Consider the following 13,577-nt stretch of genomic DNA (forward strand, 5'->3'; position numbering starts at 1 on the left):
TTCTCTGACAGAGAGTGTGACTAATAATTCCTTAGAGCAAGCAGGCAAATTCATAAAGGAGATCTGATGCATCATTTGATGTCTTTAAGTCACTGCTTTCTTTGCTGGCTTAAAATTCAGTGTTATAGCTAGAGTAAAACTGTTTTGCTCAAATCTTCCTTTGAACTCTGGATGCCGATTGTCTCTACATTTCCCTTGTTGTGTTCCTTCTAGAACCTGGATATTTCTAATGAGAAAACCTATTGAAAAGCTACATATCTTGATTTGAGGGTAAATTAAGATCTGTGTTATCCTATTTCATATTTTTATACTGAATTTTTAAAGACAGTGATCTTTGAGGGTTGCACTATTGTTGCTGGAGGTCAGTTTGGAGATCTGAGAGCCAAAAATATGGTGGTGAAGTAATACTGTGCAACAAAATACTTTGAATTTTAAATGCCAAATATGTCTTCCTAACTTAACAACGTACACTCCCTTGAAGAATCTGTATGTATTGACAGCTTTTCACTTTGGCGTTTTTCTTTTTGCTGTTTTAAAAAAGATGAATGCAGATGTGTTTGGAAAGATTAAATGTTTGATGTAGTGGTACAAGATACCTGAGCATAAAAGAAAGGTGCTACCATCCTGGTTGTTTACATAGCCATAATGAGCTGGAGGCTGTGTGGCACAAAGCATAAGGGAAGGAGAGGGTCAAAAAGAGTTAATTGCCTAAGTTATGCTTGTTCTGTAAGCTTTTACTGATTGATCATGCAATGGTTGAACGTCATATAACTGGAATTTTACCTTTTTATCCTTTTCAGACAGCACTTTTAAACATCGTGTTAAGAGATTCATTTGCAGCTCCCGAAAAAGATATTTTCCTAGCCTTATTAAACTGGTGTAAGCACAATTCAAAGGAGAATCATGCTGAAATCATGCAGGCTGTACGTTTACCTCTCATGAGCCTCACAGAGCTTCTGAATGTTGTGAGGCCTTCGGGACTGTTGTCTCCTGATGCCATCCTGGATGCCATTAAAGTGCGATCTGAGAGCCGGGATATGGACCTCAATTATAGAGGCATGCTCAGTAAGTACCTATCTATCCTAAACTCACCAAAAAGGTTGGTGTGCCTCTGATGCCGTTAAAACTGCAAAACTACTACAGAACTGTATAATGCGAGTATACATGAAATGTACGTTTATGAACAGCTAGCTTTGCTTCCTATGGAATGTCTTTCTCTGTCATTTTCCTGTTAATTCCTCCTGAGATTGATTAGCCTTTGTAGGCCCCAAAATAGGTATTTTTGGCCATTCCTGGACAGATTTCTCACCTGCTCCCCAGAATGTCAGAAATGGACACTTTCCTAAAAAGCTGCTTCTCATGTTAAGACTTTTTCTTTCTTCCTCCATCAAATAAATACTGAGTAAATGCTATATACTTACTATTTTGGGTATCAAGAACATGGAGATTCTTTTTTTTTTTTTTTTTTTGAGATGGAGTTTCACTCACTCTTGTTGCCCAGGCTGGAGTGGAAGGTGCAATCTTGACTTACTGCAACCTCCGCCTCCCAGGTTCAAGTGATTTTGCCGCCTCAGCCTCCCGAGTAGCTGGGATTATAGGCACCCACCACCACACTTGGCTAATTTTTATTTTTAGTAGAGACAGGGTTTCACCATGTTGGCCAGGCTGGTCTCAAACTCCTGACCACAGGTGATTCAGCTGCCTCGGCCTCAGAAAGTGTTGGGATTACAGGCGTGAGCCACCACACCGGGCTGAACATGGAGATTCTAAATAACAATAATAATAGCTAACACTTATGTAACATACATACATAGTGTAGCTAACACTTATGATACTTATCACCATTAATGAATTTATAGCAATTAACACTTACAGAGTGCATCGTATGTATCAAGAACAGGTCCTACACGACCATTTAATTCTCACAACTCTTTGAGGTTTATACTGTTATTGACTCCATTTTACAAAATGAGGAAACTGAAACAGAGAAGTTAAGTAACTTGCCCAAGGTCACACAGAAAGATGGCAGAGCTGAGAGTCAAACCTATGTAGTTTGGCCCCAGAAGTTGTGTAATTAACCACTAAACTATGCTGCATAATTGTTAAACATAGTCTCTGCCTTTGATCCTTTTAATTTCATTGTGGAAATAAGACATAAACTCCCATGAAAAGTTAAATACAACAATATTCAAGGGAGCACATGTTATAGAACTTCAGAAGAAAGAAGTGGCTTGGAATGATTGAGGGATATTTCATGGAGGTTATGAAGCTTGAGTTGAGCCTTGACATTTGATTTGAATAGTATAAGAGTTGGGTAAATTTCAGATGGGTAGAATCATGAGGTTAATAGACAGAGGTTTGAGCATTTGAAGAGACCATAAATAGAAGAGCTTGATTAGAGTAGAAGGCTATTATTGATTAGTAGCAAAGAAACTATGTGAAGGTCAGCTTAGGCCAGTTTATGGAAGTCTTTGAAACTAGATTGGAATCTCCCTTATATGCAGTGCAGAACCAATTTGAGAGAGGGAGAGTGGCATGCATACAGTGGTGGTTTTAAAAGACTGATCCATAGTGCTGTATTTGAGTATTTAGAATAAGGGAAAACTGATTCAGGGAGACCAGTGAGGAGAGTATTTAATCTATGCACAATTGATACTACCTTAAACCAGATTGGTGGCAGGGAAAATGGAAAATAATGAATGATTAGAACAGATACTATGGGAAAAAATAGATCTTGGTGATTCAAAGAATTTAAATTTGGGGATTAAGTTTAGGAAAAAGTTACCATTTGTTATCAAATCTAAGAAGCCAGAAATTCTGAGGCACCATTATTTTATGTTCCACTAAGAAAAGAAACAATACTACCAATTAACTGTGACACACTATGATGTCTGCATCGCAATTTCTGAAATTAAAAAATTAGAACACCAGGTGTGTCTGTAATGAAATACAGTACAGTACTTCTTTGAAGAAGATGGTGAGCTTGTTTTTAGATTGAGTTTGAGGGTTTTGGGGACATGCAGGTTGTAAGTTCTGTCCCAAGCTAGTCATTTCCCTGAGTGATATCTTCTTGACTGTGCCTTTAAACACTCTCTTGAAATACTGATTGATCTTAAATAGATGTTAACAGAATTCTCTCCTGACTATCAGGTCTAGATTTCTTTTCACTGGGCATAGAAGAAGAAACGTAGGTTTTGGCCCAGACAAATTTGACCTCAAATCCTGAATTAGTTACTTACTAGTTGTGCGATCTGGTATTAAATTATTAAGGAATCTTACCTTTTACATCTCCTAGCATTGTTATGAGACTTAATTGAAATAATGTGTGCAAATAATGTGTGTAAGATCAATATAGGAAAGCATTGTTACCATATATCATTTTGATGTTTTTTTTCCTCTGTACATCTGTGTGAGAATTACCACCTTGATCACATTGTTTTAGACATTTTTGTTTACTTGTCTTTGTTCCTTGAAGGCAGAGATGATCTTTGTAGGCCTTATTGATCTCTATATCCTCAACATTTAACACACTAAATAGCATATGATGGATACTTGGTGAATGCTTAGTGAATGAATGCAGGGAGAAATGTCTGATAGGAAGTGGGAACACATTACTGTTTAGGAACCAGTCAAAGCTGGTGATAAAAGAGTTGAAACCTGAGCTGCTAGAGTATAGAGAAAGAAGTAAAAATCAAAGTCTGAAACTTGGAGAAAACCTATAGTCAGGGAACTTAAGGTAGAGAAGGAAAGAGGAAGACATTTGGGATAGAAGAGAGTTACAGAGGACAGCCAGAGGAGAGAGCTTTCATATGGATTCAATGGTCAGTGGTAGCTCATGATGGGGAGGTCAAGAAAATTGAGAGATAACTTTTGGATATAAATTGTGATTAGTTGGTAAGTAACCTGGACGGAAGATTGGCTGCCAGGGAATTAGGCCGTGGATGTTTGAAAAGATAACAGAGATAACATATTGCCTCTCTGATTTGTGAATTGGATTGAAAGGTAGTAAAAACATAGTATGGTAGCTAGAGAGATTGGGTTAGGAGAGGTCCAGGAAGAAATCAGAGGTGCTAGAGAATGGTATTAGTTAAGTGTCAGCCTTGGATAAAGTGTGGGAGGACGGCAAGTGAAGAGGTAATAAGATGAGTAATTAGTGTTAGGCTTTTCAAATTCTCATGTTGGATCCTGTCTTATATAAGCTCCTTTCCTTCTCTTGCCCTACATTTGATTTGAAGTGCTGAAAAGGCCCTAGAACTGGATTCATTATAGGGATAATCTTGGGACGTGTTTGCAGGAGTGAGGATTTCTTTTGGACATTTCACATGGTTACTGGTAGCTTGGAATTGATCAACTGGTCAGTATAAGGGTAGTACCTGGGTTACAAGAAACTCATGAGATTAGTTGCAAAATGGAGAACTTAGCCAGTTGAGTCACTCAGTTCTGAAATGATAAATATACAGATTGTTGTTTATCAATGTTAAATTCTTCGCTTTGGAGTGAATGATGGGGAGCTCAAGGAAGAGATTATGTAAATGTTTGGGAATCCTTTAACTTCTAAACTTGAGTAATGATTAAGTAACAGTCTGCTTTTCCTGACTTTTAAAGCCAGGAATAATATGAATAATAAAAGCAGTAATATAAATACAAGGAAGCCTTATACTTCCCTGTTTTTTTTTTATTCAATCATCTATATTAATCTATCAGTCTTACATTTTATACATAACATCTAGTCGTATTCTCAAAGGTCTCTACTTTAGTACATCATGTTAATAGCAGAAAGCCAAGTAAGATGACTAAACCTGACACTAGCATTTTAATATCCTCTGTACAAGGGAAGCTAGAAAGTCAATCACTTCACACACATGTAAGAGTAGTGTTCCAAAAAACTAAGAAGTTGCTATATTTTTAAGCAAGGAGGAAGAACTTTGATTTTGGTCTTTGTGTTCCAGCAAAGTATACTTTCAATTAACAGCAACAAAGATATCATAAAAAATGCTCTGCTTTGAAAATTTCTGAACTTCATTACAGATTAAAACAGTATTTTGGAGTCTTTTGGGAGGCCAGTAGCCAGCAGCTACATTCATTGGTGTAGATGAGCCTCCTTATTGATAACCAGGTCCAGGTTGGGTATAGCCCAGACCAAAGGGAGGACATATAAGGATTAGGCCCACTTGGAGGAAGGGTCATGCTACTTACAGGAAGTGAAGTAAAACCTGGTCTTGGTTGATAGGCCCAGGCCCCAGGTTGGCTTGGAGCCATTCTAGGTTGAGAGGCGGGGGCCACAGTGTAATTAGTAGGCTGAGAAGTTTGGGAAGTTTGTGCAGGATAATTGCTTGCCTGGTACTGTGTGGCGGCTGAGCAGGCAGTTGTTGAGGCTGACCAGAAAGGCAGGAGCTGGTGCCTAGGTGGTTGGTTGTTGGCCATATCCTTGGAACTGCTGAGGTTGTTTAGGGTCCATTCTGCTGACTCTGGCTTGTTGAATATTGAATCCCATACTGTTGAGGCTGCTGAGGTGGAGCCTGTAGCCGCTGTGACCATAGCCAGCCTGTTGCTGGTACTGTTGGTACAGCTGACTTTCAATCTGACCTGCTTGTATTTTAGCTTCTGCATAGGGTGGTTGCTGTGGCTGAACTCCTGGTGGGTGAGCTGCTGCTGAGGAGGCGGCGGCAATGCTGTCAGGTGTTCCTGAACAGTCTTCTACAAGAGCGCTGGGTTGCCCTGAAACCTGATCATCTGTTAAGCCAGACGCCGACGTAACATTATTTTTTATTTCATCTTGTTTTTTTTAAAGGGTCAAAAACGGACATACTTGCTGCCATAACCTGAATATACTGTTTTCCAGAAGAATCCAAAGAAACAGGCTTTTCTTCCCTACCATCCACAGTATCATTTTCAGGAATACTGGTGGAAGGTCCTGGTTCTCCAGGTGATTCCAAGCTATCCAATAAATGATTCACTTTATTTCAAAGTTCTGTCAGTTCTCGACAGAGATATTTCACCTGACTTGATTCAAGGGGGTCTTGGTTGACCATTAACAAATAATGTCAGTTTCAGTGTCCTACTACACTGAATTGCAAAGGAAAGGTCAGAACTATCAAAAATTGTTATAAGATCATCATCTTTATCATTGTACTTTATTGTTACTTCGACATTGCTCAGAAACTTTCCCCTGAAAACTCGTTGCATCATTAGCACTAATTCATCGTAAGTAATATTAATATCTTCATTATGGATAGGAATTTGTGGAATATCCTCCCCAAGTTGAGCTTTCATGATTAGCTTCCCACTTAGGTTCAACTGTCCATTCATGGTGGACTCCAGGATGTTCTATATACACAACCCTAGAAAAAGAGGGCTTGTGGAGGCCACCGCCGCTGCCTCTCCATAGGTCTCCACCGACTGGGCCGACGCCAGGCCGCCAGACTGGGGTGTTGAGGGGAGTCGTGGTCACTGACCCCTCGGTTGCCCTCCATGGCCACTGCACCTCACTTGTAGGCTCATATGGGCCTGCCCAATCACCAAAAATAAGTTATTTTCTAAGTAAACATTATTTTATTTGTTTATTTTTTTTGAGATGGAGTCTCACTCTGTCACCCAGGCTGGAGTGCAATGGCGCGACCTTGGCTCACGGCAACCTCCACCTCCCAGGTTCAAGTGATTCTCCTGCCTCAGCCTCCCAAGTAGCTGGAATTACAGGCACCCACCACCATGCCTGGCAAATTTTTGTATTTTTAGTAGAGATGGGGTTTCACTGGGTTGGCCAGACTGGTCTTGAACTCCTGACCTCAGGTGATCCACCTGCCTCGGCCTCCCAAAGTGCTGGGATTACAGGTGTGAGCCACCACGCCCGGCCAGTAAATGTTACCTTAACATTGATGTCATTGTTTTCTTTTATCAAATTTCTTCACTGTTAAGGGAAAAAAAGGATTATTTCAGAAGTGTTCCTGGGCTGATGACTTGAAAAGATAGGTCTGTTTATTTTGAAGTTATTGACAGAATTTGGTTTTGCTATTGTTGTTCTTCCCTGGATGTAGATTCTGTGTCTTTGGGGACTTTTCATGAAGTGTAGAGAGGTTTTATCTTGGGACTGGGATATAGAGATTAATACTTTTTCTTTGAATTTATTATCATTGGTTACTGTAAGGTTTAATTCTTAGAGCTGCATGTCCTAAGGCTTTTACCAAATTACAGGGATTTTTTTTCCCCCTTTAAAAAAAAAAGAAGATCCAAACAGTCTTTTAAACTTATCTGTGATGGTCTTTCTGGACAGTAGTTTAGACTAGCTTTATGCATATATAATAATGAACATTTTTCTATACAGCTGGGGAAAGAGAATTAACTTTTTAATGAAATTTTTGTTTTAGGATATTTGAACTACCTGTACCTCTGCCAAACATTTAGCTTTGTCTTAGCTGTGGAGATATTTCTATCTATCCTAAAAGTTGGTGCTTTTTTTTTTTTTTTTTTTTTTTATTAAGGCTGAGTTATATTTCCTTTTGTATATCTCAGGTTTTAGATTTGGGGAAAGAGAGTTATTTCTTGTTTTTGCATGTTTATAGTAGGGAGCATATCACAAGTTCTATCCTCAAGATATCTTTATTGAATAAAAAGTCAATCTGTTTGTAGGACTGCTAAGTTACATTATTGGTTAATACATAAATGTGCGTGTGTGTGTGTGTGTGTGTGTGTGTGTGTGTGTGTGTGTGTAGGTGTGTAGTCTGTCCTGTTTGCCCTGTACCTATCCCTGTAGTTTCCTCAGACTGAGGGAGCTTGCAACTGTGATATGATATTTCTTGGTTTGTTTGCTTAGATTCTTATACTAGGTTGAGCTTTTTGAGTAATGTAATTATGTTGCTTTGCCTTTGTTTTTCAAGCACCTACCTAGGACAGTGCCTGAATCTAGACTTTTGTTTTTTTTAAGTGATAAATGAGTGGCTGAATGAATCCATCCCTGGCTTCTAAACTAGAATTTAAATTTGTCTCATCTATCACATAAAGACACTAATAGTAACAGTGAACCTTTAATACTTTCAAAGCTCTTGGAGCTGGGTGCAGTGGCTCACACTTGTCATGCCAGCACTTTGGGAGGCTAAGGCAGGAGGACCACTTGAGGCAAGGGGTTCAAGATCAGCCTGGGCAATATAGTGAGATGCAGTCTCTAAAAAAGGTTTTTTTAAATTAGCTGGGTGTGATGGTGTGTGCCTGTAGTCCCAGCTGCTTGGGAAGCTGAGACAGGAGAATGGCTTGAGCCCAGTAGTTTGAGGCTGCAATGAGCTATAATTGTGCCACCACACTCCAGCCTATGTGACAGAGCATGACCCTGTCTCTAAAAAAATACAAATAAAATAAATAAAACTCTTTGACTTTGTATCTTCAAAGATAGAAGATGCTATTTGTATCTTCCCAACTATAGTTTATTGTGATAGAGAAAATCTCATCTGTAAATAGGGGGTATATAAGTCATCTCTAATGAGTATTCCTCCATGGGAGTGTGTAGTATTGGTGTATGTGCTCTTGTCTCCTGAGTGGTGAGCTCCGGAGAGCTGAGTCTAGTACGGTGAGCAGCACATAGGAATACCGTAGGATTTTTTTTTTATTTGATAGGATGAAGGTCCATTTCAGCTCTGTGATCTATGTAACTTGCCTAAATTACCAAGTGAATTCAGTGCCAGAACTGGAACCAAAGTGCTGGTCTTGTGACTCACCAGGCAAATACTCCTTCATAGATTCTTCTGCTTGGGTTCTTTTTTGTTTCCATTTTGTGGTATGTTTGAGTACCAGTACTGTCAAATGTGGAAAGGAGGCCTGCAGAGAGTGGGAAAGCGGGGGCGGGGTGGGGGTGGGGTTAAGGTAACACAGGAATGGTAAAGTAAGTCACTTGTAATGCTGCAGTTCTTGGGGATTATTCACAGGAAGGGAGTATCCATACATTTTCTAGGGAAGTTGGGATGGGGAGTAAAAAATGATTTAGGTGACAGAATTGGGTAAGTAGATTGCTTTGGGCAGAGAACTAAGTCTGGATCCAAATAATCCACTGGGGCAAATGACCATGTCAACCTACATGTAATAGGGAGTTCGATAAAAGATAATGAAGAACATAAAGCAGTGAAAGAAAAGCACGAGGTAATTAAACCAGCACTCCTTGCAGATTTTGGCACTGTGTAGCTAGGGGTACGTTCTGCTTCATTTCTCCTTAACTTTTCTTTCTAATAATTAGCAATTTCTACCTAGCTGTAGAACTTCAAAGCTTAATATTTTTCTTAATGCTTGTAAAATGCATTAAAAATTTTGTGTAAAAAATTATGATTATCTACTATCTTGTTTAATCTCTATCACCTTGTTTTTTCAAGACATAGAGTTTTGTTCTGTCATCCAGGCTGGAGTGCAGTGGCATGATCTTGGCTCACTGCAACCTCCACCTCCCAGGTTCAAGTGATTCCCCTGTCTCAGCTACCCAGTAGCTGGGATTATAGGCATGTACCACCATCACGCTCAGTTAATTTTTTGTATTTTTAGTAGAGATGGGGTTTTACCATGTTGGCCAGGATGGTCTCAAACTCCTGTACTCAAGTAATCCACCTGCCTCGGCCTCCCAAAGTGCTGGGATTACAGGTGTGAGCCACTGCGCCCAGCCGGCACTTTGTATTTTTTAAAGAACTTCTTTTTCTCTACTGATAGACAGATATAGCCGCTAAGAATATTTATAGTTTGATTTATTTTATTATGATTTAAATTTTCTCATGATCATTCTTCCTATTCATCACTTAATTATGGATTTTGCAGAAAAATTCTTGGAGTTATATTTTTATCCAATGAGATACTCATATTATAGTTACCATGAGAGAATTTCCACTTGTATAGATGTTCTCTGTTTTGAAGTAAAAAAGACTCTCAGGGAATGAATCTGTCTGTATCAAGAATGGTTAGGAAAGTTTTCAAGTACCCTTGAAATAAACTTCAAAAGAAGACTTAGACTTGTGGTAGAAATTTCATTTCCATTTTAGACTTTAGTCACAATCACTTGAAACTTTTGTGCCTAGTATGTTACCCCTAGCTTGATAAGTTTTAATGTTGAAGAAACTTACGTTTAGAGAAAATCCAAAGGTGGCATTAGGTGGCATTAGTTTCTAAATCTGAGAGGTTGATGTTCACATCTTTGGCCTCGTTTTTTTATTTTTTATTTTTTAAATTTTATTTTATTCATTTATTTTTTATTATTATTATACTTTAAGTTCTAGGGTACGTGTGCATAATGTGCAGGTTTGTTACATATGTATACTTGTGCCATGTTGCTGTGCTGCACCCATCAACTCGTCAGCACCCATCAACTCGTCATTTACATCAGGTATAACTCCCAATGCAATCCCTCCCCCCTCCCCCTCCCCATGATAGGGCCCGGTGTGTGATGTTCCCCTTCCCAAGTCCAAGTGATCTCATTGTTCAGTTCCCACCTATGAGTGAGAACATGCGGTGTTTGGTTTTCTGTTCTTGTGATAGTTTGCTAAGAATGATGGTTTCCAGCTGCATCCATGTCCCTACAAAGGACACAAACTCATCCTTTTTTATGGCTGCATAGTATTCCATGGTGTATATGTGCCACATTTTCTTAATCCAGTCTGTCACTGATGGACATTTGGGTTGATTCCAAGTCTTTGCTATTGTGAATAGTGCCGCAATAAACATACGTGTGCATGTGTCTTTATAGCAGCATGATTTATAATCCTTTGGGTATATACCCAGTAATGGGATGGCTGGGTCATATGGTACATCTAGTTCTAGATCCTTGAGGAATCGCCATACTGTTTTCCATAATGGTTGAACTAGTTTACAATCCCGCCAACAGTGTAAAAGTATTCCTATTTCTCCACATCCTCTCCAGCACCTGTTGTTTCCTGACTTTTTAATGATCGCCATTCTAACTGGTGTGAAATGGTACCTCATTGTGGTTTTGATTTGCATTTCTCTGATGGCCAGTGATGATGAGCATTTTTTCATGTGTCTGTTGGCTGTATGAATGTCTTCTTTTGAGAAATGTCTGTTCATATCCTTTGCCCACTTTTTGATGGGGTTGTTTGTTTTTTTCTTGTAAATTTGTTTGAGTTCTTTGTAGGTTCTGGATATTAGCCCTTTGTCAGATGAGTAGATTGCAAAAATTTTCTCCCATTCTGTAGGTTGCCTGTTCACTCTGATGGTAGTTTCTTTTGCTGTGCAGAAGCTCTTTAGTTTAATGAGATCCCATTTGTCAATTTTGGCTTTTGCTGCCGTTGCTTTTGGTGTTTTAGACATGAAGTCTTTGCCCATGCCTATGTCCTGAATGGTACTACCTAGGTTTTCCTCTAGGGTTTTTATGGTATTAGGTCTAACATTTAAGTCTCTAATCCATCTTGAATTAATTTTCGTATAAGGAGTAAGGAAAGGATCCAGTTTCAGCTTTCTACTTATGGCTAGCCAATTTTCCCAGCACCATTTATTAAATAGGGAATCCTTTCCCCATTTCTTGTTTCTCTCAGGTTTGTCAAAGATCAGATGGCTGTAGATGTGTGGTATTATTTCTGAGGACTCTGTTCTGTTCCATTGGTCTATTTCTCTGTTTTGGTACCAGTACCATGCTGTTTTGGTTACTGTAGTCTTGTAGTATAGTTTGAAGTCAGGTAGCGTGATGCCTCCAGCTTTGTTCTTTTGACTTAGGATTGTCTTGGAGATGCGGGCTCTTTTTTGGTTCCGTATGAACTTTAAAGCAGTTTTTTCCAATTCTGTGAAGAAACTCATTGGTAGCTTGATGGGGATGGCATTGAATCTATAAATAACCTTGGGCAGTATGGCCATTTTCATGATATTTATTTTTTATTTTTGAGATGAAGTCTTGGCTCTGTCGCCCAGGCTGTAGTGCAGTGACACGATCTCAGCTCATTGCAACCTCAGCCTCCCAAGTAACTGGGATTCCAGGCTCACGTCACCACACCTGGCTAATTTTGTATTTTTAGTAGAGATGGAGTTTCACCATGTTGGTCAGGTTGGTCTTGAACTCCTGATCTCAGGCGATCCACCTGCCTGGGCCTCCCAGAGTGCTGGGATTACAGGTATGAGCCACCATGCCCAGCCTTTGGCTTAGTTTTGACTTGTGGTGTCAGGACTGCAGGAGATGGTTCCAGGGATCAGCAGCAACAGACTTTGCACCTCCACTTTTTATGCCTAGCAAGAAGGGAAAACATGTTTATTTTTACCAAGTAGTTATGCATCATTGATATCTGAAAAGCATGGATTTCAAGCTTTTGTTTGTTTACTTGCTTGCTTATAGAGTACTTCCTCTCTAGATCAGAGGTGTCAGGAGGGCAGGGCCTATCTCTGTCGAGTTCACTAATTATTCCCAAAACCTTGCATGGTGCCTGGTACAGAATGAGTCCTCAGAAAAATGCTTTTTGACTGGAACTGAATGAGTGCTTTATATGTTACTTTAGCATATGTTATCTGTAGTATAATTTTTATCCGTACTGTAATTTTTACAGTAACCCTATGAGGTCGGTTGGACAAAGTATTCTTTTTAGATGAGAAAGCAGATTCAGAGAGACTGACAGGCCTTACTCAAGGGGAGTGAATAAGAACCTGAATCTTAAGCTTAGGTTTTTTCACTTTAAGTCTAACTTTTTTTTTTTTTTCCCTCCCTATATCAGACTATTTGTTTCTTTCCTCTGGGTCTAAGGCAATCTTAGAGGGAAGTGGGGGTTAGAAAGAGGGAGAAGGTATGGCCATTCATCAGAAACCCTTCAAGAGGGAAGTAGCAGAATATTCTGTTAAAACACAGGGCCCCTGCAGGCTGACTGCTTGGGTTCTAATCTCAGCTCTGCTACTTGCTGGCTCTGTGACCTGGGGCAAGTAAGCCTGTCTAACTTTTCTCTGCCTCCACTTCTCATCTGTGAAATGGATGTAATAATAGTACAGTACTCAAAGGATTATTACGAGGAGTACATCAAAGGAATTAATATTTGCAAGGTGCTTAGGACAGTGTCTAGCACATCGTGTATTATAGAAGATTTGTTAAATAGGAAGAATATGGGTGATTATCACATGCTAATAGAATTTAGAAAGTTATAAATCGATAGCACTTAAACTTCTGATGTTAAGAAGTTAAGCATAACTAGGATGTTTTGTTTATTTTGGCTGGGTTGCTACAGTCTTTTGCTTCCATTTTAAACTTCCATTTTTCAGCTGCAATTTATTGTTCTTTTCTGGTGCCACTCTCTTTACTCATCTTGATTTGAAATTAAAAAAAAATTTTTTTCCAGAAATCTTCAATGATGAATTACTTTTTAACAAGAACCTGATTATAGCTCACACTTTCCCCTATTCAAATCACACAGCCAAAATGTGTGTGTACTGTGAGAATTTGGTATTTTTTTACAGTCTGTAAACTTACATAGTTCTCTTATTATGTGCTTTTTAATATGTTTTCTTAATAGTAATGGCTATATGTTTTGAAAAGCATATATATATGAGTAGAGCTCACAATATGCTTTACAAACATCATCTCATTTAATTCTTAAACAGAAACACCTGGGGGATAGATATGTGGGGTGGGG

The 13,577-nt window shown here is 39.1% G+C and overlaps 1 protein-coding gene and 1 pseudogene across 5 annotated transcripts in view; one reads left to right on the forward strand and one right to left on the reverse strand.

Moving 5' to 3' along the window:
- The window catches only part of LOC105474556 (BTB domain containing 9), a 479,495-nt gene that overhangs the window by 46,599 nt on the left and 419,319 nt on the right, over positions 1-13,577 (forward strand). For all 5 annotated transcript variants that reach the window (XM_011729339.3, XM_071096011.1, XM_071096010.1 and 2 more), the window contains one exon: positions 801-1,065. In XM_011729339.3, the coding sequence (XP_011727641.1) occupies positions 801-1,065 (265 nt within the window). The remainder of the gene's footprint in view (positions 1-800; positions 1,066-13,577) is intronic.
- LOC105474554 (protein TFG pseudogene) lies at positions 5,103-6,309 on the reverse strand (annotated as a pseudogene).

Source organism: Macaca nemestrina, chromosome 5, assembly GCF_043159975.1.
Source record: "Macaca nemestrina isolate mMacNem1 chromosome 5, mMacNem.hap1, whole genome shotgun sequence".
Taxonomy (NCBI): domain Eukaryota; kingdom Metazoa; phylum Chordata; class Mammalia; order Primates; family Cercopithecidae; genus Macaca; species Macaca nemestrina.